Here is a 23,473-nt window from a genome sequence, read left to right on the forward strand (position 1 = left end):
GTTGGCGGCTTAACAAATAATATCTGCTCCCAAGTACCTTGGTGAAATATTTAAAACCCCACTTCCTAACTCCATTTGACTGTGTTTATGACGATGACAGTAAACGACTTGTGTGGAAAAAAACAGTGCCAGCTGCTCAAATATCACATATTTAACACCACCGTCACTGTACGCATGTTTCCCAAATGAACTCAACTTGAATGATGGCGTGCCGTATGCGATTTTGCCGTCATTCTTGTCTCGTGTCAATTGAGGCGCGGTTGAGATATAGGAGAGGCTCCAAAGTGCCACGCACACTGTCACTGTCACCGTGTGCATCCCCCAAGATAAATTCAGAGGCCTGTTTCCTGCTTTGATTACAAATGACATCCGCATGTGTTCTCCCCGATTTCTGCTCCTCACAGAAGAAGCCAATCAAGAAGACAAATAGCTGCGGCCCCAGCATGAGCGGCAGCAGCGCGCCGCCTCGGCAGGCAGACAAACAGAAGATGCAGCCTTCAATGGAGAACCTCTCCACGGAGGAGATGGAGGAGTATACATTCTCCCTACAGTAAGTCTCACCACTCATTATCCTGCCTCAGTCTTGCAAAATTCAAACGTGAAAAAAATAAAAATAAAAAAACGTGGGTGACGACTGGTTTGCGCGCCTCACAGACAGTGATGTGCACGGCATTAACCAAGACAGACGCTGACAACAAAATGTGCCTGGAACACCTCGTGTACAGATAGAGATACAGTAGTCACATGTCTTTCAAGGGAAATCCTACCTAAATGGAGTTTACATCTCTATAGCTTTCATCTCAATTGTAATTTGTTGACATAAAAAAATCACATGCAATGTCATTTTCAGATCTCAACTCTTCTGCATTTGAATTAATATGGACTCAAATGTCTAAAATAATGCAAAAAATTATAAATTAAAATTTCAGCTTGTGGTTTACAGTTTTAAGAGAAAATAGTCAGTCGTATTCAGACTAATTTAGTTTATAACAATATTGCCTATGTAGCCAAACCAAACATTGCTCAACCTCTACCCATTATGTCACTATGTGGTTTATTTGTTTCCTACTCCTCTGCAACAACAAAATGCAACAAAGGAGGTTGGGGGAAAAAAAACTTGTTTTCTCTCTTCCAGTGGCTTACAGCATTTGGTTTTAATGAGAAAACGGGGATGTATGAAACATAAACAAAGCAGGAAGCACGGAATTTCAAACACCTTGGCCAAATGTGTTAAAAGCAACAAGGTACAGCACTGTACGCCCATGGAGCATCAAAATAGGCTAAAAGCAAAATTGCTTATTTCAACAAAAAAGTCACAGGTATTTGTTTTCATTTGAACGTCAACTAAATTAAGGGGAGGGGATTACCACACACACTACTACACTGGGGGAAGAGAGAGAGAGAGGGAGTAGATGTGTGTGAGGGAGACCGAAAGCAAGCTCTCCCTGGAGATTTAAAAGTACCCATGTTTCCTCATTTCTGGGAGTTGGTAATTTATAGCTGCTGGTCACATATTAAACAAGATCAGAGACTACTCCCTGACATCTTCTGAACATACTGGGGGAATTCAAATGATTACCAGCGTATCCTGCCAACAAATGACGACACAGGGACTATCTTGAGGGAGAGTGAATACAAAACGAACACAGAGCCCGGGCAGGCAGCACACAAAGGGACACAATTAAATGGTTTTCACGATTATTCATAGTGCCGCTTTTTACCTCTGAGCGGTCGGCCGGGTTCCGTGAGATGAGACGCTTCTGTCAGTTATAGTTGCGGAGTGAATTGAGTTGGAGCCCTGGTGGTTCCCCTGATGCCCTGTGAAGGTGCTGCTGCTATTGATTTCATCTTTACAAGCACACACATTACAGTATCTCTGAGCTAAAGGCTGCTTTTTTTTTCTCTTTTTTTTGCCCTCGCCTAATCAGAGCATTAGAAAGATACGGTGCCAGTGTTGGCTTTCGCAATGAAGTTAAAGACACTGCAGTCTCAAAGTCATACCCTCACCCATCTCTCCCACTGTGCTGTTTGACTTATTCTGGGCTTCTCTACATTACCTGAGGACTGACAGAGGCGCAGACGTAAAGGATTGTTTACTGACTTTTTTTCTTTTATTTGCCATAATGATGTCATCTCCATCTCTTCTGGCATTTTGAGAGCTCTGTTTGTATCTTTGTGTGTGTGTTTATATGCATTCGTATGTGTGTTAGTGTTTATGTGTACATCATCTCTTGACTGTGTCTGTGCACAGTATGTGTGCGCACACATGTCTGTGCATACATGTATTTTATGTGGGATGAGGAGTCATACTGCAGTGATTGAGGGATATTACTGCCATCTATTGAGCCACGAGAGACTGAGCTCATTGAGATTTTTATAGGGCGTCCCGACACAAATGTGCAAATCAGATGCTCATGCATTATTAAGCAAACACTTAAGACACAGTGAGATTCAGTTAGGGTAGTCTGAGAATCACACAAAATCTTGCATTCATGTCCAGGACGTCACAGTCAGGAACACTTTATTCACCAAGTAAAATAAATGTAAAGCAATGTATTGGAATGAAGCAGGCCAATGTCTTACAGAGCTCCTCAGTATGTACAGTACACATACTTATGAGAAGAGTCAATCTCATGAATTTACTGCAGGTGTGCCTCAAAGTCTAACTTTATGTTAACTGCTCATCAACTGTCTAAAAATAATACTGTTACAGGTATGACAACAGTTTATATGAATGCACCTAATGATATCAACATTATACAATAAAGTACTTTATGTAACACCTGTTTTTTTTTTTTTCAAAAGGTTATTATCTCATCTAATCAGACCAACAGAACTATTTAGAAATACATCTTCTGGTATCTTTCTGTGTCTCCATTGTGTGTGATTTTATACATAAATCATGTTGTGTTTCCGTGGGGACAGGATCAGTTAGTTAAAAATTTGATTATGCTCTCTTAAAAATAATTTAAAATTTAAATGAAAGCTGTGGTATAAGGAATCATAACCATAAACCATAAATTACAATTTCAAAGACAACACAATGCACCTCTTACTGCAAGTATTGACGACTGTAAGTCAATTCTGGGCAAATGAAAAAGACTATGAAAACAAGCCAGGAATTATTATTCTTCTTTCTTTTTTTCTTTTTTTTTTAGTTCTATGCTGCTGCTATCTGTTTGAACATGCATGAAAGACTCTTGCCGACCTTCCAGCTTATTTGATGTCTACAAGTGTAATCTTAAGCAATTTTTTTTCTTCTCACAGAATAGCACTGAGCAAAATCAAAGCACCTGATTCAATACGGCTGTTGTAATTCGATAGGGCCAATTTAATTCTTTCAGATGGTGCGGCAACAACTTCTGGAAAGGGTAAACATACTCAGACTGAATTCATTTTACAACTTAGAGGGTACTTTAATAATACTTTACACTGCTCAGCACAGTGATAAGTTACCGTTGCTAAGTTACATTTAAACTTAACAAACCTAATCACATTTTCAATTAGACCCTTAAAACTTAAAACACTTCCATCCTTGCAAATACTTAATACTGAAGAATTAGCAGTTGTTGTTTTTCTGTTGTCACTCATGCAGATTTTGATTTTCATGCAGCCATGATTATTTCCAATTAGCTTTTGCATTGTGTCTCACCAATGTCACCCAATATTTTTTTTTTCTACTCTGGTTTTGAGGAGAGAAACCTGTTTTAATCAAAGTCATTCTCACATAGCAATTAGATCTAATTAGTCCAATTATCAAGATTCTAATTACATTGAAATATACCCCCTAAATCTCATATCAATTATAGTATGTGTGACTTGTCCTGATCAGGAGACATGAAGAGAGAGAGAGAGAGAGAGAGAGAGAGAGAGAGAGACAGAGTAAAGACAAAGCTGGGTGGGAGGTAGAAGAGAAGAGCTTCCACATCCTCCGGAGGCCAAATGACTGCAGAACTGACTCCATCTGTCCCCAAAGCTTTTATTCCAAAAGACTGTATGGCCATGTGGGGATAATGTCACTTAACCTTTATTCGTTTTTTTCATACTCAGAACTATTTTGTTACTGGTAATGATGTTATGATTAGTTACATCCTGGTTTCTGTTTCAATTAGATGAGTGATGAGTCAAAATAAATACAGTTTTAGCATTTAGGTTTAGAGCTACCAAACACTGTTGTTAAATTTGGATTAAAGCTATCGAAGCGATTGTGGTGGAAATAATTATCACCTGCATTAAAATCAGGTAGCACATTCACTCACATGCCAACGTGTGGCAGGCAGCGTACACAAACACACACATGAGCACGCACAGACCTGCACAGTATGCTACTGTAGGTGCACCAGCATAACACACACACATACACACATGCACAGCCTGTTCTTGTTGTGGAGTCAGAGGGAACACACTGACCTAATTTCCCCCAGTTAGCTCGCCTCGTTGGGGACCAACAATCCTCTCCGCCCGTTTCCCCCAACCGAGCCTATCAGAGCACTCACTCACTGTGCCGCTGTCTCTCTATCTTTCTGTGCCCTCCATCTGTTTGTCTTCGTATACATGCTGTAAGTGTAAGATTAGCAATAAAGTGTAACAGTTATACTGTTCGGGGCTGCTCATCTGCATTGGTCTATGGTACTAAATACACAGGATCATGTGCATAAAACACTCATAACATGCACCCTGCAGTGTCATCCCTTTGCTAAAGAAGAACCGTTAACTATCATGGCGAGAAAGAGAGATCGGCCTGCAGTAACAGACAGAGAAAGAGAGAAAACCACCTGAAATAACAGCTAGTTCCAGGCTGTCAATCCCCTGCATACTGCAGCTCCGAATCACAACTCAGTGCAAGGGTCAATCAATTCTGATGTAATGCTGGTAGGAGAGGTGGGTGGAGATGGCAGTGCTGTTCACCCCTGGGTCTCTAGTGCTTTCCAGGGCTCTTTCCTGTGCTGAGGAGGAATGCATCTGCATGTGTGTGTGTGTGCGCAAGTGTGTGCATGCATGTGTGAAAGAGAGGCCCCTGGCTACCGCGGCCTGAGTGCACATGTTAGGGGTTTTCTGCGGCCAGACGCGCCCTGGGTCACTCCAGATCTCACAGACACACATACACAATCAACGCGCTGCTTCCTTTATGGAAATCAGAGCTGTCAGCGCCCTGACAGGCAAACGTTGCAACATGATTGGTTAATCTGCAGTGATGTGGGTGTCAGTCAGAGCTGACTGCCGTCCCATTGGTGGTCTGGGTCAAATGAATGTGTTTCCCACAGACACGTAAGAGAGAGGAGGGGAAGGGGTGTTCACATAGAGAAAAGAATGACAGGAACTATATGTGAGAGCATATGAGTGATGCGTGTGATTTGTGCATGAGAGTATGCGTGAGAGAGAGAGAGAGAAAGAGAGCTAGGCCAGAGGTGACGCTTCCCTCACGCTCTTCTTTTTTCATCTGTAATCACTTGTTCCCCAATCTGACATAAACATCTAAAAAAGATGGCAAGTGTCAACAAACAACTCCCCAAGAAGTTAAAAGCGGACTTTTACATGCAGATACATGTTAGCTAATGCACTGTAGCACAAACATGCACTAATGCACTGTGCCCAGTGCAAATAAATATGAACTTTTAGGAAAACATCGCTGACAGGCAGCTCTATTAATATAACTGACACGTTGTAGATGTGTATGTAATCAGAATTTGATCCACTGTGTAACATGTTTATATATGATGTCATCAGCACCTATTTTAGCCATCGCCAGTTTAGAACCAGAGCATGCTTGATTGATAATCGCATTGACACCACAGTTAACAGTTTGCTTTTGTCTTAAATTTATTATTTTATTGTTTGGAGGCACACATGTATGAGATATGACATTCAAAAAAAACAAACACATAAACTCAGCTGAACACAAGCCCATAGCTTTTTTACAGTGTTTTTCCCATCAGAAGTAGTCGTTTTTGATGCTTTTTTCATTAAGGTTTGATCTTTTCATGGAAGCTGTCATGCACTGTTTTTATGGAATAGCGGCTGCACATTTGGAGCAATACAGGAGTGTTACAGAAGCATTTTACTGGTATAATAACATTCAAAATATGCTCAGGATACCTTTCAGAAAAATAGCCAAAAAGGCAAGTGTGATTCAGTCTGGCTACATCATGTGGAGACAACAGTTTTAAGGGGCCATTTCATCCTGCATTGACGGCAATATAAGAGCGACAGATGCCCAGTCTGCGCTGTGACGCTGGGTGGCATTTCAGGTCATGTCTTGGCACAGAAAACCTTCTTTTGTCTTTGTCTGTCACCCACTTAATTGCTCTCTACATACACACATATTACACATCGTGAGTCTCTCTGGCTCATAATTATTTCCTCTCTCCCTCTCACTTTCTCACTCTATAATTCTGTCTTTATCTCGCTTTCTCTGCCTCTAATTTTCTCCATCTTTCCCTCTCCATCCTTTCCTCATCCTCACTCTGTCTCTATCTCTCTGGTGACAATGTCCTGCAGTTATGAGGCAAGGTCAGAGAAGTGAAATCCATTTAAATACTGATGCAACTCTCTGGAGCCCCATAATCAGCCTCCGCAGCACTCCTCCCTGTACGCCTCACCCAAATTGATGAATGGATAGATCTCCTTAGAACATTTATTATTTGTCCTGCACTAAACATTCGATGTATTACACATCCATTGACACTACGTTTTGAGTATTTTCTCACTGGCCTTAAAAAAGTTTATAGAGAGAAAAACAACCTGTTCTTCATTGTTGAGGACTGCAGTGGTAGTTATGGTAGCTGAGTGTGTAACGAGGGCCTGGGAAGTCCCTGTGTGTTTGTTGATCCCAGGTGCATCTGCATTTGAAATGTTTCCACCCTAGTTTATGGCGCACCAAGGGACCTGCCATTTCCATGTTTTAATCCCCTCTCGTGCTAAGTTGGGCCCTCCATAAAAACGCCACATGTTGCATGGCAATGAAACGGCTACCTCATGTATATATCTAAACTAGTCCAAGGTGTGTGTGGAGGCCAAAACACATTTCTGCAGGAGGGATTTGTTTGGCCAGTGCAGGAGTCACAAAGCTGGATTATCACTCTTAAAATCAGTGTTCTTGAATGGCCCTTTGGCTAGTAGCTGTAGAGGTTTGCCATTGATAAATAATATTAGTGTACTGGAGAATTGTGCTTCACAGCTATGTCCATGGTATAATATGACCACCATGATATTGGAAAAGTGGTCTTTTTCTTTGTCATATTGGAATAAGTAGAGAGATGTTAGCTTGTAGCTACACAATGAAACTGTCTGTGTTTTTAAAGTGTGTTAAAGCAGTAGGTCAACATTTTGGGAAATACTGATTCACTTTCTTGCCAAGATTTAGATGAGAAGATCAATACCACTCTCATATCTGTGTGGTAAATATGAAGCTACAGCCAGCAGCTGGTTAGCTTAGCTTGGCATAAAGCCTGGAAACAGCTAGCCTAGCTCTGTCCAAAGGTAACAAAATCCTCCTACCCACACCTCTAAAGCTCATTTATTAACACAGCATATCTTGTTTGTTTTATCTTCACAGAAAAACAAAGCATAAACGGGGGGTTTATGTGCCGGACTATTTCTTGGCCAGGCACAGTACTTCCTGTCTTGTCTTTGCCGTGAGGTTGCCAGGCAACTAGCGGAGACTCCAGGAAGCTACTTTCAGCAAGAAAGTGAATGAGCAAACAATTCTTGTAAAGATTTTGAAACAATTGCATGAACAATTGTTGATCATAAGCAAAGAGAAGTCATTTCTATTTTTATCTGAGTTGATTATAGATCAACTGATCATTTTGATGGACATTACCTTAGATTGTCATCTTGCATTCACAACCCCAAGTGGAGAGTTTTGTTTGCTTACCTAAAATGTCCCACATCCTTCTCTTAACTACCATGATGCTGATGCCACAATGTTTCTTCCCAGTCTGCCTCTTGGTTTCATATTAAATCTGATATAATCACCAATGCAGCATTTCTATCAGCCAAAGATTCTGTGCCAGCATTGCATCTCATCCACTGCTAGCTGATCAACAGCACAGAGCACTTGTGGCCTTTTCCATTGCCCTTGTATGCATGCCTGCATGTGAGAACCTCCCTCGCATTGTAAAAATGAGCAGCCAACTATTAGTCAAACATGAATTCCTAATTAAGTGGAACATATTTTTTTTTCACTGCTTTTGATTACGCTCTCCTCCACTCCTTGTCAGCTGCAAATAATTCTGATAATTTGGTAGTGCATTGTTATACTATTTTAATTATATGATGATGGACTCCAGTTCTGCAGCTGAGTCACTATTCCATAATTCTATTTTAACTACACCCCAAATACCTGCCACTGTGCTCCCATTTTGTCAATGAAACTAATTTATGTGTATTCTCGCTTTGCCCGAGTCTCTGTAAAAAAGCTCTGCTTATAAAGCCCCCAAATGGTAGGTAATTGTTCTTGGAACAAATAAAATGTTTTTAAAAAAGAGAGAAAAAAGAGAGAGAGTGAGAGGGAAAGAGGGAGCACGAATTTAAATCTGAAGCAATTTTTTGTGTTTTTTTGCATAAATAAAACTTCTCGAGATGATATAAAGATGACTCAATTATCCAAATCCCTTGCAGGCATATAGTGCTGCTCTGTTCAACTTGTTTTGTTTTATACACACACACATTCAAGGTGCTTTGGAAAATGACACCGTAGTAACCAATGATTATCATTTAATACATCTTGTGGGAGCGGGTTTCTTTGTGCGATCCACTTTGTGAGGTTTCATAGCTTCCTGCATTATATTTGCCCAACCTGTGCAAAGCCCTGCTTGTATGCCAGTAGTTACGTAAACGTATGTGCTTCTGCGTGAATGCAGGAAATAGGCAGTTAAAGTTTCTAGTGTGGGAATGACCGTGTCATCTGTACATGGTGTGGACTTGGATTTGTTCATGTTTATGCAACGCAGAGAGTCAATTTGAATACACATTGTCCTTACACAGGAATTTATTAAATATATTGTATCTCATATCTGAAAATGCATGAAAGCACATACACACAGGCCGTCAGTGCACTTAGCTTGAATTATAGATATACATTATCCAAACACAAATATAACGAGAATATAACGAGAATGACTTTAGACAGACGAAATGGTAAAGTGTTGTCTGGCAATTATAAACAGCACTGTAAAGGTCAATCAGTGTGTATGTGCACAGTATGTATAAGTGTGTTTATGTGTGTCTGTGTATTGGATCATTGCTTTGACAAAGGCATCATCATAAAGTGCCTCACTGGCTAACCTCTTACTGGCTGTGGATTGATCCTGTAGGTTTATTATGCAAATATTTGTCTGTGTTTCCTGGCTCGCTGACGTGGCACTAGCAGTAATTTGGCATGGTTCTTTACATAATACCACACACCTCCATTGTCATACACAGTAAAAGTACACTTGCGTGTCTAAATCTCAGATTAAAACTCAAACTGATAAATACAGTACTACACGTTATTTAGATGAAGTAATGACTGTACGGTTACTGTGGTAGCATCCTCCAAAACTGCAGAGTTAACCACTGTAATAGTAAAGGATGTCTGCGTTCTGTTAGAGTCGGACAATTGTTATTTTATCCTAAAGATATTTTGGGTTACACACTCATAATTGGCTTGAAAATGAGTTAGATTTGAACTTGACATTTTGTTTGAATGTTTACATGCAATACAGAACTAAGTTTCGTAATAAGTTTTTTTTTTTTTTTCAACTACATTCAAAGCCTTAGTAATGCCTTGGAAAGGAACCGGTTGTGTAACCCACAGAGGACAGATGACAGATACTGTCACAATCCAAAACAAATGCATTATCAGCATTCTTCAAAAATGCAATGTAAACAAAGATGCGGTATCTTCAGTCCTATCTCTTGACACCTAAGATAATCACACTTCCATAATCACCACAACACTCATGCATCTGGGCCACTAGGAAAACAATCACGTTATCTGTCAATCTTTTAAGTCTATTTTCACACTGTATCTTTGCTTTCTCTATTTCCCCAACAGCAAACCATTCTTTGAATTATGTGGGAAAAAGATGTGTGGTTTTAGTGCATTTATAAACAATGCCGGTGGCCCAAATAAGAAAGTGACAGAAAATAACTTAATCCTCAAAATAAAGGGATAAGTCCAATACTTTAAGTGGCCTTAGACTGGAGGGTTTAAGCCATCAGGGCAATGCAAAGGATTCTGAGGTTTACCTTCACTCTCCTCGGCCCTGAAGCCTTCTCGCCATAAATCTGCTATTTAAAATGTAACACCCCACTGTACTCCCCCTCCTCCCTCCGCTCCCCCAGTTCTCATTACCCTGTCTTAAAGGTTTAATACTTGTCTGTACTTGCTATTCACTTTGTGCTATTTTTAAGAGCACAGCTCCAGTTAGTTGTCACGCCGTACAACATTAAGGGACACAGCCTGGGAAAACCAGTCCAGGAGATGGTTCTCGCTCCAATGCTTGACAGATATACGCTAGTTAAATCTGATTTACAGGCCTTGGCACTCTCTGGCAAGGTTTAAGGAGGATGATGAGTCCTTTTGCAATGTGCTTTGATGACATGGGAATGAACAACAAATATATCAAAACTAAGATAATGAGGGAACAGCTTCTGGCCCAGATTTCACAGAATCATATAAACTACAATTAAAATGTAGCATTATGTGCCAGTGCATGCCTGTTGAAATGGTTAGTTTAATCTCTGGGCCGCTACGCCACATGCTATCAGTCGTTCAGGGGACAAGCTGTGATATTGGAATGAAACATCCTTCGTTCCTGCAAGATAAAAAGCCCACACCTCCACCCCCTGCCTTCCCTCTTTTTTTTTTTTTGTATTGTACTTTTGTAATTGGAGGTGCCATAATGAAATCAATTCAGTGGCGATAACAGATTTCACATCACGTTACCAGCTTCCTTTGGAAGCGGCCACCACATGAAGACATCTAAAAATATTCCTCTTTCATGCATCATCAATATCTTCATTATATGAAAGATGGGCGTCAGGTTGTATTTGCTGTTTTCGTTTAATGTCTCTTGACAGGGTAACATCTTGCCTGTGTCTGTGACACACTGCTTTTTTGTCTACTCTGTAATTCCACTTTTTGCAGACATGCGGAAAGCGGTCTTATACCACACAGTGAAACAAGTCGTGATAAAGCTTGGAACAGAATGGTAGTGCCTTTGTCAAAATCATAATAGAGAAGCAGAGACACACATTTGCTCGTACATTATCATCGTTCTGTTTGCGTTACCCTTCAAAATCTTGTATAAACACACACTTGACACAGGAATTGCACACTTTTCAACATCAAACTGCCACAGCAGAACTTGTTTTTTGTTGCAGTGACCTGAAAAGCTGACATATCTATTTTGGCAGTATCTCATGTAAATAAGTAAATAAGTGTCTTTCAAGTTATCTTTATTGCCAGTGTCATTCATTAATATGGAGGCCGTGGCTCTCCACTGCTATTCTCATGTAACATTAATAGTAGAGTACAAAAAACAACAGTAAACAGTACCTTCAGATGATTTCATTTACATGTAATGAAAAAGAAGTAGATGAAATGTAATTCTACCTGCATCCTGCATATATTATCTTGTACGTACAGCATCTCTGGCCTCTCACAGGAAATATACACTATATATGGAACACTGGGAATACATGCCATAGTTTAAAATCTCCACCACAGAACTGACCGGTAACTGACATCTCTGAATGACAGACGTTCATCCTCTCTGCTCCAGTTTATTTCAGTCAAGCTATGAATATTTATCCACCCAAACTGTTGACTGAGCGTTTTCTGAATGAATCTCGCGTTTTCCCACATGTCCTGCGTGCTACACCACTGCTCTTATGTGCACCCACTAAGGAGCTTGATAACTTCAAATAATTTAACACTTCAGAGAGAGTACCCACCTCGCAGGAACTGCAAAGACGATCTCTTTTGTTTTAAATGCAACCGTGTGACGGTTCATATATCAGCAGCGAAACGCGCCGAAGAAAACACAATGCTGCATTTTGATGTAAGTCTAGCCTAATTATTTGGTGAACGGGAGGGTGGGTGGGTGGGGGGCAATGCAATGCAATTGATTCTGTTTTTTCGTCTTTAGGCAGTGTACCATTTTCCCTAGATACACACTACAAAGTGAATTCCAACTGTGCTCTGGGACACAGTGGTGAGACACAGGGATGTCCACAGGCAAAGGCCTTAAGTCGCACTCTGTGATGCTAACCATAGCACTACTGCATACACCTGCTTTAGCCTTAGTCTAATTACTGTCAGCCAGACGATAAAGGTCATCAGTGTCTGCTTGTGTTGACATGTTCAAACTGTAATAAATAGATGTCTATGCACATAACTGTACACACTCATTTACTATACACACAGACACACACTGTATAGTGCTGTATGTGGTGTGTATGAAGTTTTTTTTATGCTAGGCTGTTATTAGCCCATTGTAACATATTTTGAATGTTCCTCTCCTCTCCTCTCGCCTCCTCTGTTCCATCTGTGCCCTCTATATGAAAGGGAATAGTTGAGCAGGCCTGACAAAGGGCGGCACAGAGGAGGCAGAGGTGCTGAGGGAAGCTGAGCACTGCTGGAAGGGATTCCTATCTGTTTGTGTGTGTATGTGCGTGTGTGTGAGCACATTTGTGTACATGTGTGAATGTGTGTCAATTTGAATATTACGTTTCGTACATGTAATTCACTGCATGCATCTGATGATTGTAAAAATGAATACTATGTGTAATGCAAAAAAAAGGAAGTAGTTTCACTGTGAATCCAAAAACACACGTACATCTAGCGTGGTAACCTTTTTGTTTATTGCTGCTGAGATTTACTTGCGTAATGTCAATACAACATACGTTTCTATTTAAACGATCTGTACTGACACAGGAACTGTTTAATCAGCCTGTGTTCAAGCCATCTAGTGTTAGGATTAGAAAATGAAAAATATCAAAGGAGACAAATTGAAAACAAAGCGTACTGTACAATAAGGATGACACATTATTGTGCTTAAAGAGCTAAATTAATAATTAGAGTGAAGAAAAAACTTTGAGTTGTCATGTACGGTGTTCTGATTGTCAAAAAACAGATCGGCACTAACTGGATCTGGCTCCGGCCCCTCACGCCTGTCCGACCGAGCCCGCCTGGCCCTCCGCATGCTGCCGTCCGAGCTGGGCCTGCCGTTGCCCCGGCAACAACCGCCTCATAGTAGCTGGCATGGCTCCATTCGGCAGCTCGGCCTCATTATGCTGCTGCTGGCTTTGATGTGGTTTGTGAGGCTCTACCTGCATTACTGCAGCCAGTGGCTCTACCTCCAGGCCATAGCAGTTCCTGTCAACAAGTGAGTTTGCTTCCTTTGATATCGTCCTGCACGCACACACACACACACACACACACAAACACGTATGGATGCGGGGAGCTCATGGATACACATGCACACACAGAGAGGGGAACTGCGTAGACACTTTTTAAGCACACACATCGCTGCTGACATAAATCCCTTTACATGGAGCGCAGATACATACATAGATTACTGAAGCACATAGGCACATTGCAGTTGCGCACACACATACCCTCACATGCGGTCATGGTGAAATGAGGATGTGCAGTGTGTCTGAGTGTGTGTGTGTTCAAAACACTGGATACGCCCAAATCATCTGTTTGGAATCCCCCCATTAACATTTTAACAAGACTCTCTCAATATTAACAAACCATTGCTAGGGGAGTTTGTTGCTTTCACCACACAGCTTTAAGTCCCAAAAGGCTACATTATTTGGAAGGAATTTATTGTTATTATTTGGTGCACAGGATTGATAATAAACAGCAATAAGATACCACAGAACTGTTACATCTCAATGGCATATGGTGCTGATTTAATTCATCACAATAAAACATGCTGGCTGCAAACATGCATACAAGCAGGTTTTTATTGCAATAACATGGGGGTGCAAACATCACGCGTTAAATCATGGAAAGTAATAGTGGAAGGCTAAGGGAGAAAATAAAATTTGGTGGAATAAAAAAAAAGGATGGACTGAGGGGGTGGATAGGTGGTGAAAAAACTAAAATGCGAAAACAGAGGGGGTCAACGTCGGATGACAACTTCCACATGTCTGAATCTGCTGCTCTCCCTCCGAGCATTTCTCTCTCCATGCAATGGCCAGAGCTGGTGGTGCCCAGTGAGAGAGAGAGAGAGAGAGAGAGAGAGAGAGAGAGCAAGTGACAGTCAGCGAGGCCAGTGTGATGACAGGCCTCCGTCCCTTCCTGTTTTTATCTCACTCTCATTTTTTCCTCTCTGAGACTCTGTCTCACTCTGCCTCCTCCGTCCCCATAATCCACCCTCGGACATCAGCGGACAGCAAAGTGTGCCCAGGAGCAATCTCTGGCCCCGTGTTGCCTCAGTCACCTATGAGCTCTCCTTTCTTCTTTTCTTGTTTTTTATTTTGTTTGTTTTCTTTTATACACTGACGCAAGCAAAAGTAGTAATACAACAACTTTACTTAACTAAATATAAAAGTTCTCATTATGCACAACTGTCCCTGTCACTGATATATATTATTATGTTTTATATAATTGGACTGTGCATCAATGTGTACGCAGCATTTGTGTAGTTGGGTCCTGGTCAATATGAACTGTTGTCCTGTTGGGTACTTAAGTGTACTTTATTACAAAGTATAATACAATCTATTATAGGCTCATTCTAGGTTTTTAAATAACTAAACAAATAGGTATAAAGTAGCATGAAATGAAAATACTCACATAAAGAACAAGCACCTCCAAGTTGTTCTTGAGTAAATGTACTAGTTACTTTCCACGACTGATCAGGATCCACATTGCTTGGCATTAGCACTGCAAATGCTAAAACCATTACAAAAGTACCACGTCTAATTTAGAAATTTCAATACAATATCACATTTGAAGAGACACTAAAATGTGTTTTGATATGGAACGATGCTGCCAATGTCAGAATGCTGTTGCAATTGATCGAACTGGAAAGTTTAATCGTATCATATCAAGATTCACCATAAATGAAATATTCCCCTGTCATTCTTGGAATGAGATTTAACAGTGCAATTTATCTGGAAAATAGAAGCCTACAGTGTTAGATAGATAACGTTAAACTCTTCTGAATGTACCGGTCATTCAGTGAGGTAATCTCTGTGCTCTGAAAGGACTTTTGGAGGATTGGATCTGTGTGTTTGGAGATTTTGCCTCAGATAAAACACCAATGGACCTCCGCTGTCAGACTAATGGACAGAATCTGAGAGACGCTTGACTCTTGGAGCAAATCAGATGGAAATTAATGAGCAAAAACTGGACCTCTCCTCTCCCACCACTGGCTCTACCTCCTCCTGACTGATGGGAAGATTAGGAAACTCATGAGGCTTGCGGTAAATGGGGAGTCTAACTTACAATAGGAGGCTTAGAAAAGCTCTTGCGCAGGTGTTGATACTATTACTTGTGGCTTCTGATTGTGAAACGTTTTTGATATAGTTTACTTTTTTAAATTATCAAGCCAATGAAAGTTTTCTTTAAAGATATCACATGTGACCATTGAAGCAGCTCACACTAGTAAAACAGCCAATTATAAAGTTAATTGTCATCAAAATAATGAAATATGATTGAATCAACCACAAACAACATAACATGGTGTCTGAATTGCTGGAACCAGTTGCCCTTGAGCTGCAAAACATCACAAACACAAATATACTACATGCATATTGACACATGCACACACACTTCACACTCACATGCACGTCACCCGCCTCCGTTTCCTCTCCCGCCAGATTCCACTTCCACGCACACACGGTGGACCTCGTGTACCAGAGTTCTTTGCTCCACACCCGGGAGGAGCTGGCGATGGTGGTGGTGGGTCCCCTGACCTTGAACGCAGTAACGTTCCTGCTGGTTCTGATCAGATGGGGCTGTCAACAGATATTTGGCTCACTCCCTTCCTTCACGTCAAAGTTTATCATGGCTCAGGGAGTGTGGACAGTCCTCGACCCCCTGGCAGTCTTTGCAGTGGACGCCATCCTCGGGGTAAGTCACTTAAAAATAACTTGGACACTTGTGCACTTTAAATAGGAGTTCACTTTATCTTGGCAAAGTGACTTTAGATTACAAAAAAAGGGGGAGGGGGTGGGGGGGGGGTGTGAGAAAGAAAATGTGCAAGGTTACTTGGGTGTCTTTTTTGGTTGGATTTTGTCAGTGAGGAAGACTGAAATGATTTGGATTGTTCACAGTTGTGAATCACTTGACAAGGGCTAATGTCTAAATCAGAACCCAGTTAAATGGCATTGTAACGGTTATGTGTAACTTAAAAAGTCAGCTATCTAAGGTAGACAGAGTGAGAGGAATGTGGTCATGGAAGGAAGATCCTCTCTGTCTTGGCCTTCCTCGTATTGCAAATGTCTTATATATCTAACAGTTATAGATTTTTCTCTCAATCTCTGTCCTCTCAGCGTCTCGCCTACAGCCCAGACACACCGGTGGGTGACGCAGCTAAGCTTTACTGGCACTTCTATCGAGCTGACCAATCAGGTGCAGCGGGAGTGATCATCACTCTCTTCCTCTATGCGGTCCTTTTCCTGCTCTCCATCACCATCCTCTCCATTTACCTGCTCAGGTGAGTTACACGGAAAGATGATGACCTGATCCAATTCCTGTTCCAATCCCTAAACCAAAACACAGTGGTGAGCATGCATCCATGTCCCCATGAATACAACTGATTCTGGTTCCAGTGGATCCTGTTCCCTTCTTATTCTATACTGCTCATCAACGACTGACTTTGAGTTCTGTATCTGACTTTCCTGGTGGCAGAAAAGCATCACAACACAGCTCAAGCCAGGAATTATCATTTGGGTATTTTTGAATTGACACAGTCAGTAGGAACAGTCTGCCAGTGAAGAGGGAGACCCTTTCTGAAACACTCTGGCCCTCACCAGTCTACTATTCTCAAGCACCCGTTCAGAAATAAGCCTTGTGCCATGTTCCACCCTATCCACCATTTCTTTCCATCCTCTGTCTACAGAAAAGCACAAAAAACAACAGAAAATGAAAACAAATGTTGATCTAATCCATTTTGATTTTATAGTCGCATGGAATTACTTATGCAGTTATGCATCAACCTCACACATCTACACACACACAGACACAGAGTTATCAGACTCAAAAGCAGAAAACACACACATGCACCACACAGTTGCCTTTTTTGAACATACCACACTCTGCAATTGGTCGGAAAATTTAAAGCATTCCTAATTCAAAAGTTAGATGTGTTGTGATATAGCGTGAACATGTAACCCCCTTAAATTATCCGATTAGTCTGACTGTTTTGCATGGTTGGTATCACTGCAGGTTTCATACATACTGAAATGGACTGTATACATGGTGGTGAACACACACTCCATCCTAATGTACTGTGTGTTCCACTCATGTCTTGCTGATTGAGGTCACCCATGCTGAGACACTCACTTGCTGGTTTGTATCATGTTTTAGCACCTCAGACTGTTTTAACAAATTTTTCTACTGAGCCTTCATGTCCTCTAGACATAGAGCTGTTAGAAGCTTCCGTGATTAGTGGGGATAAACAGGAAAGACAAAGCATCAAGATCAGTGTGAATCTCTTGCTGGTGAGTCAAACATTGCCTTTTTTCTCAGTTTTGGGAAATTACAGGAGATTGACAATGCATTAAACATACACTGCAGAGCCACTGGTTCCAAATTTCCAGCTTAAAAGATGACTATTGCACTTTTTAAATAATAGAAGGACATCATTTTTTTTGCTGCATGGAAGTAAAAAAGTAGAAGGGCGGGTGATAAATTACTGAATAATGTAACTCAGTATTCATCCAAGGTGTGTTCTCCCACCCTCATATAAGACCAAATTCCATTAACGGCTCAAAATGTAAGAAAACCCTTATTGAATTAATCAGTTTGAGATTGGCGGCCGAGGAGAGGGTGCCATCTAATTTCAGTAAGCGGGACGCTTATCGGGATCCAGCTAAATGGACAATATTAAAACAGCAGCCGGGAATAATGACTTCTGCCACTCAACCGCCACACGGGTTTGTATTGAATGTAGGCCACGAGGCTGAAGCAAGGCTGATAATTTTATGGGTTACAGTTTCCTATTGGCTGCAAGGAAGGGGCTCTGACACAGAGCGTGACCTATTTCTAAAGAAAATGCCTCGGGCTATATGTATAGATAGAATGGACTGTTATCCTTTTTTAATTACATTTTAGGCAGCCTTTATTCACTGGCTGCAAAAATACACATCAGTGATGTGTTTTACACCTCTATCATCTTTGAAACTTCATAAACACCACAAAGACTGATGTTATGTTGATAGTGCTGCAGTTACATGCAAGTGATTACCAGGTGCAAGACTAAATAATTACTTAGTTTGTGTTCCCTTACACAATTACTTTGTTTCTGTGTTCGTGTGGGTTTTTGTGTGGAGGAGTATTCAGTATACAAGTTTGCATGTGTCTATATGTACAGCATACAGGGGCTCAGGGGTAAGGGGGCGGTGAGACTCTATAACCAAATCACTCTTCTTAAAGGAAATTGCACTGATTGGCTGCTACGTCTTGTAAAATGTATGTGTGTTGGTATGAGGTTGAGAGGTATTACAAGAGGAGCATATTCAGTTATTTGATTTTAAATCAAAGATAGGAAACATAGCATAATTCTTGAAATTCAGTTTGAAATTTTAATCAAGCATATGATAACACAGAGTCCATCAATTGACAAATGCCAGTGGATTAAATAATTATAGTGTAAGCAATATAAAGTGGATTAAAATGCATGCAAAATACCCAATATGTATTGCATAAGTTAACACGTGTCCTTAAGGTGACCCCCACACTGAAGCTGAGCCTTATCATCCGGGTCATACCCCAGATATAAGTAACACATACTTACATTCAGGACACTTCCAACACTAAGGAAATTAGCCTCTTTTGAAGCACAAAGATACAAAGACAGCGAATTCCTCCAAGAGAGAGACTGCATAAATGAATGAGAAGCACAATTCAAGTGTAGGATGAAAATGAATGCATGCTATTCCTGTGTTTGAGGTCAAGATTCTACAAACATCCCCTCTCCCAAGAGCGATGGGGAATGATGCTGGGTTCAAAGCTCCATACCAGCTCCTTGTATAAATCCCGGTCTCCTTGATGTAGGTTTTATTTGAGAGTTGATTACCCTCTGACAGGCTAGAATCTCTATGGAAGGGCACAAGGTCCTCTGGTTTTGATGGTCAGCCAAGGCATTTGTTTACAGACATGGTGATTCTTTTCAGGGGTTGGCTGCATGCACCCTTGTGTGGCAAAAGAAAAATAACACTTTGGTGATGTGCGCTCATCTGGAGGTATGAATCAATATGCCTTCTGCTGCACTGAACGTTTTCTTGTGACTCAGGCCGGTCTCTCCAGACACATCTGCAACCAGCACGTCCGTTGCATCTGCCATCTTTGAAGCTCAGCATTAACACTGAAGAATATCCCAGGATCTGACTCCCACACATTAACAGATGTACAACCACGCAGACGCACAGCCCAACACAGACGGCACTACAGTCAGCTTGTGTTAACAAAGTGCTTCCCACTCACAGGCCAATTTGTTTGATTCCTTTTGCTCTTTCATTGTGTTTGAATTGATGTATTATACTTTTATAGAGTGTTACACTGCAAACATGCTTTGCGTAATCAATAGAAGATTCACATCTTCTTCCAGCGAGTTGGGATCATTGCGATTTGACCTGTTCCATAAAAGCCAGCCAATATGACAATAAAAAAGAGGACATGATGCTGTTTGGCATGGAGGTACCCGCAGAGCTAGTTATCCACAATTATCATCATTGACACAAGACAAAGAGCTTTTCCTTGCTTTGACATTTGACCCCACGTGACCTTTACAGGGCAAAGACAGTGATTCAGTATGGCGTCACCACTTCCCCCTCCTCACTTCTTCTCTCACCACTACACCTTCCAGATTCCACAACGATGGTCGCATGCTGGACGTCTTTCAGCGCCTCACAGCCAAGGAAGGGAAGTACTTCCTGCCTCATGACCTGGAGCTGTCCAACCAGGAACTGAGCTACATTGTCAAGAAGGCAGAGGAGTGGCGAGGCTTCAATGGAGAGAGGCGTAAGGTAAGCATCTCACCACACTGTCTCTCCAGACAATGCCCTTCTCCTCAAACCCTTGGAGATTAATTGGGCTAATGGATGCTTTCTTAACGAGAGAATGAAACCAAAAGGTCACTGATACTAATCTGTTTGATTGGCCTGTGTATAGGGGAGGAATTACAGTTGGTTGTTTGTAACCCGGGAGGTTTCTGCCATGTTGAATGCATGGCGCTGAGGGAGAGACTGGCTGAGGAAGGATGAGTTTGATACTGACAGAAACATTTAATGGCAGCCACGATGGATCCCACTGTTCATCAATAACAGATTCAATTTGGTCACTTTAACGAAGATATTACGTCCAAGAGGATGTATAGAAGAGGCTTACTTTATATCATTACATTTTCTTTAGTTACATTTCAGAAAGCTGAGAATTCATCTCAGAGGTCTTTAGCTTCATTCTAATTAGTACAAGATAATTACCAAAACAGAAACTCGGCTAGCGGGCTGCCTGATTAGTCTGTGGAAACCAATTTCCGAAGATATTTCATTAAAGAAAGACTGCTCAATCAACACACATGCTGGGATGCATATGCTACACTGGGCATTCTCTTAAAACAACTTGGTGTCATGGGGAATGTAGGATTCCAGTTCACACAAATGCATGTCCCCTTGAAATTGCTATTCCTTGGGAGAGGCTGTCACATGTTTGACAGAGCGGCGTAGGTCGATGGCGATGACAGAGGGAAGGGCAGCGTATTAGCAGCGAGTCTACACCACGATGTAAAATGCATAGTGATTGAAAATGTGACTTGTTGAGATAAGGGAAATGGAACACAGCGATCAAACTGCAGCCCGGTTTAATTTATTCTGTAGGATTTTGTTAGTGGCACACATCGCTCGGTGTTCTCCGTGTTCATTAACTCCCTTGCTCTTTGCTTGCACATGTTCATATGGCCGTAAAGGGGTAAAATGGAACCAGAAACTACAGTAGATTCTTGGTTTCTGGTGAAAGATGGACTGGCTGTTAAGAAATGTTGTCTTGCAGGGAAGTAAAAACAGGCTTGATTAATCCAAAAACATGTTTTGTGAGCATCAAGGTAGTTAATATTTGTATTTTATTTTATAATATTTGTTGTTTATGAAAATCTAGTCACTAGAGTATCAACTTCCTCTGTGGAACCCTGCACTGACAAATGAGTCGGACATTTCACAGAAAGTTCTCAAGTAGTGATTGACACTGATAAGTACATGGTTACCATTAATAAATACAGTATTCTACACACTTTGTTGAGTGCTATCTGCCATAATAGAAATTTTGATACTAGGAACGAACACAGTATCAGTACGTGACTTCACTTCCTGTGTGAAAACTGAGCATGTGAAAAGACAGAAGATGATGACTACTGTTTACATTGTTGGTAGTTGAAAAGGGCACATTTATTTTACTTGTAACTGTTTTACAATTTAATATTAGACTCACAAGATGAGATGTGTGTTATGCGTAACTTACTACATACATAAAGTGTTTTTTACACCTGCCTTGTAAGCCTTAATGAAGTGCAACCCTTCTGAGAGGTGACTACACTACTGCTAATGGGATGGTGATGGACCTACTTATTGGGAGAAAATTGAACCTCCCAATGTTTGGAGACTTTACAAAATTACACCCCCAAAGTTCGTGATTAAGAAAATGCTTCATTTAGCCGCTGATGGCCTCTTGCTGTGGTGGCACTGCTAGTTCATCCTTGCATTACTGCATATCTCCCTCCACAGCAACAATTACAGCATACTTCATATTGTCCCTAATTTGGCATTATTAAACTGATAAAATGCTAACACGTTAACACATTTTCCAGCATGATGACAATTTAGGGTTATTGCATTTTATGATTTTTTACATTATTCAAGCCAGCCATTTTTCATCAAAATAAGATGGGCCTTGCCATTATTTCATAATTATTGTAACAATTTCTCCTGTGAAAAGGGTCACTTTCCTAACTCAGCAAAGACATATCCCTATTAGACTAATTTGCCTACATGCAAATTTTTGTCATTTTTCCCTCATTAACTATTTATCATAGACAGGAAAAAAATATATTCATGAAGGCGAGCAAAGGAGCAGCCCGACAGAGCTGAAACTAATATTTTGCAACTCTAATGATTTTTTGCATCCTTAATTAGATAGAATAAGGTTGATATGATTAGGTCAGGATGTAGTGTTTTTCATTAAAAATACATTTCAGAAACTGTATTCCAAATGTGCCCTTGCAATTAAATAATGAATCTGACGCATTCCTTATTATGGACCCAATTAATATCAGAGGCAAGGGCGTAATTTTAATAACAGTGGGCCACGAGGCCTTCATTAACTGAGTGAGAGAAAGGAGGGACGGGGAGAAGGAAAACAAGGCACTCACAGGAACAGCAGCAGCAGTCTGATATTGAGCCAATTTTGGAAAGTTATTGAACAGTACACTCTTAAAAGGATAAAGTATGACATTATCAACAAATCAGATCTGGGGCAAACAGGAACAATAAACACCTCTTGTTTGTTTAGCCTAATTTGATACCAGTTGCATGTCAGGTGACAGACAGGGCAACTGGAAATGGAAAAACATTTAGAGAATCACAAGTGAAAGTCTTTGAAGGTTAATCTAGCTCTCACAATAGGATACAATATGCAGCAGTAACTTTAAAACCTCTTCTGTAGCACCCTACAGAGGTGCTTAAGCTGCATTTGATAACAGGTAGCAATTTGTTGCTTGAGAGAAACATTTAATAGCAACAAGTTAGAAATTTGTCAGCAGAGACTGTGCTTGACCACTTCATGTACCTTATCACATCCCCTGCAATATCAACTATAATGGGAGGACAAGAAGACTATTCATTATTGTTTTTACACAAAAACACACCCAACAGACTTGTAAGATATGCATGAGAGAATAGGCTATAAAAGGTGACATTAATGGAGGAAATATATTTATAGCGTGCAGAGCAACAGAGGTTTCCCCATGTCATGTGTATTTTAAAACTATAACTTTACTACAGTTTATAGGCGAGAACACAAAAAAAGGTCAAGTTAAAGCACGTAAAACAAAATGAAAGATTATTATAATCAATTAGGTTAAAACTAGTTTTGTGGGTGTGCTGTGCTGTAAGTTAGAACTTAGAACAAAATCTCTCTGACGCTGTATCTCCCTCCAGCACTGAAACAATAAAAAAAGAATCCACATTCAATAACCAACCTGCAAATGGCCTATTATTATCAAACTTGTAATTTTCACAAGGCAGTCATGAAACATAA

General features: G+C 40.7%; 1 protein-coding gene across 1 annotated transcript in view; it reads left to right on the forward strand.

Annotated features, from left to right (window-relative positions):
- The window catches only part of ofcc1 (orofacial cleft 1 candidate 1), a 76,258-nt gene that overhangs the window by 33,782 nt on the left and 19,003 nt on the right, over positions 1 to 23,473 (forward strand). Inside the window, exons 17-21 of the mRNA XM_070928559.1 lie at positions 405 to 550; positions 13,125 to 13,376; positions 15,823 to 16,075; positions 16,498 to 16,661; positions 20,034 to 20,193. Of these exons, the coding sequence (XP_070784660.1) occupies positions 405 to 550; positions 13,125 to 13,376; positions 15,823 to 16,075; positions 16,498 to 16,661; positions 20,034 to 20,193 (975 nt within the window). The remainder of the gene's footprint in view (positions 1 to 404; positions 551 to 13,124; positions 13,377 to 15,822; positions 16,076 to 16,497; positions 16,662 to 20,033; positions 20,194 to 23,473) is intronic.

The sequence above is a fragment of the Enoplosus armatus genome, chromosome 21 (assembly GCF_043641665.1).
Source record: "Enoplosus armatus isolate fEnoArm2 chromosome 21, fEnoArm2.hap1, whole genome shotgun sequence".
Classification (NCBI taxonomy): Eukaryota; Metazoa; Chordata; class Actinopteri; order Centrarchiformes; family Enoplosidae; genus Enoplosus; species Enoplosus armatus.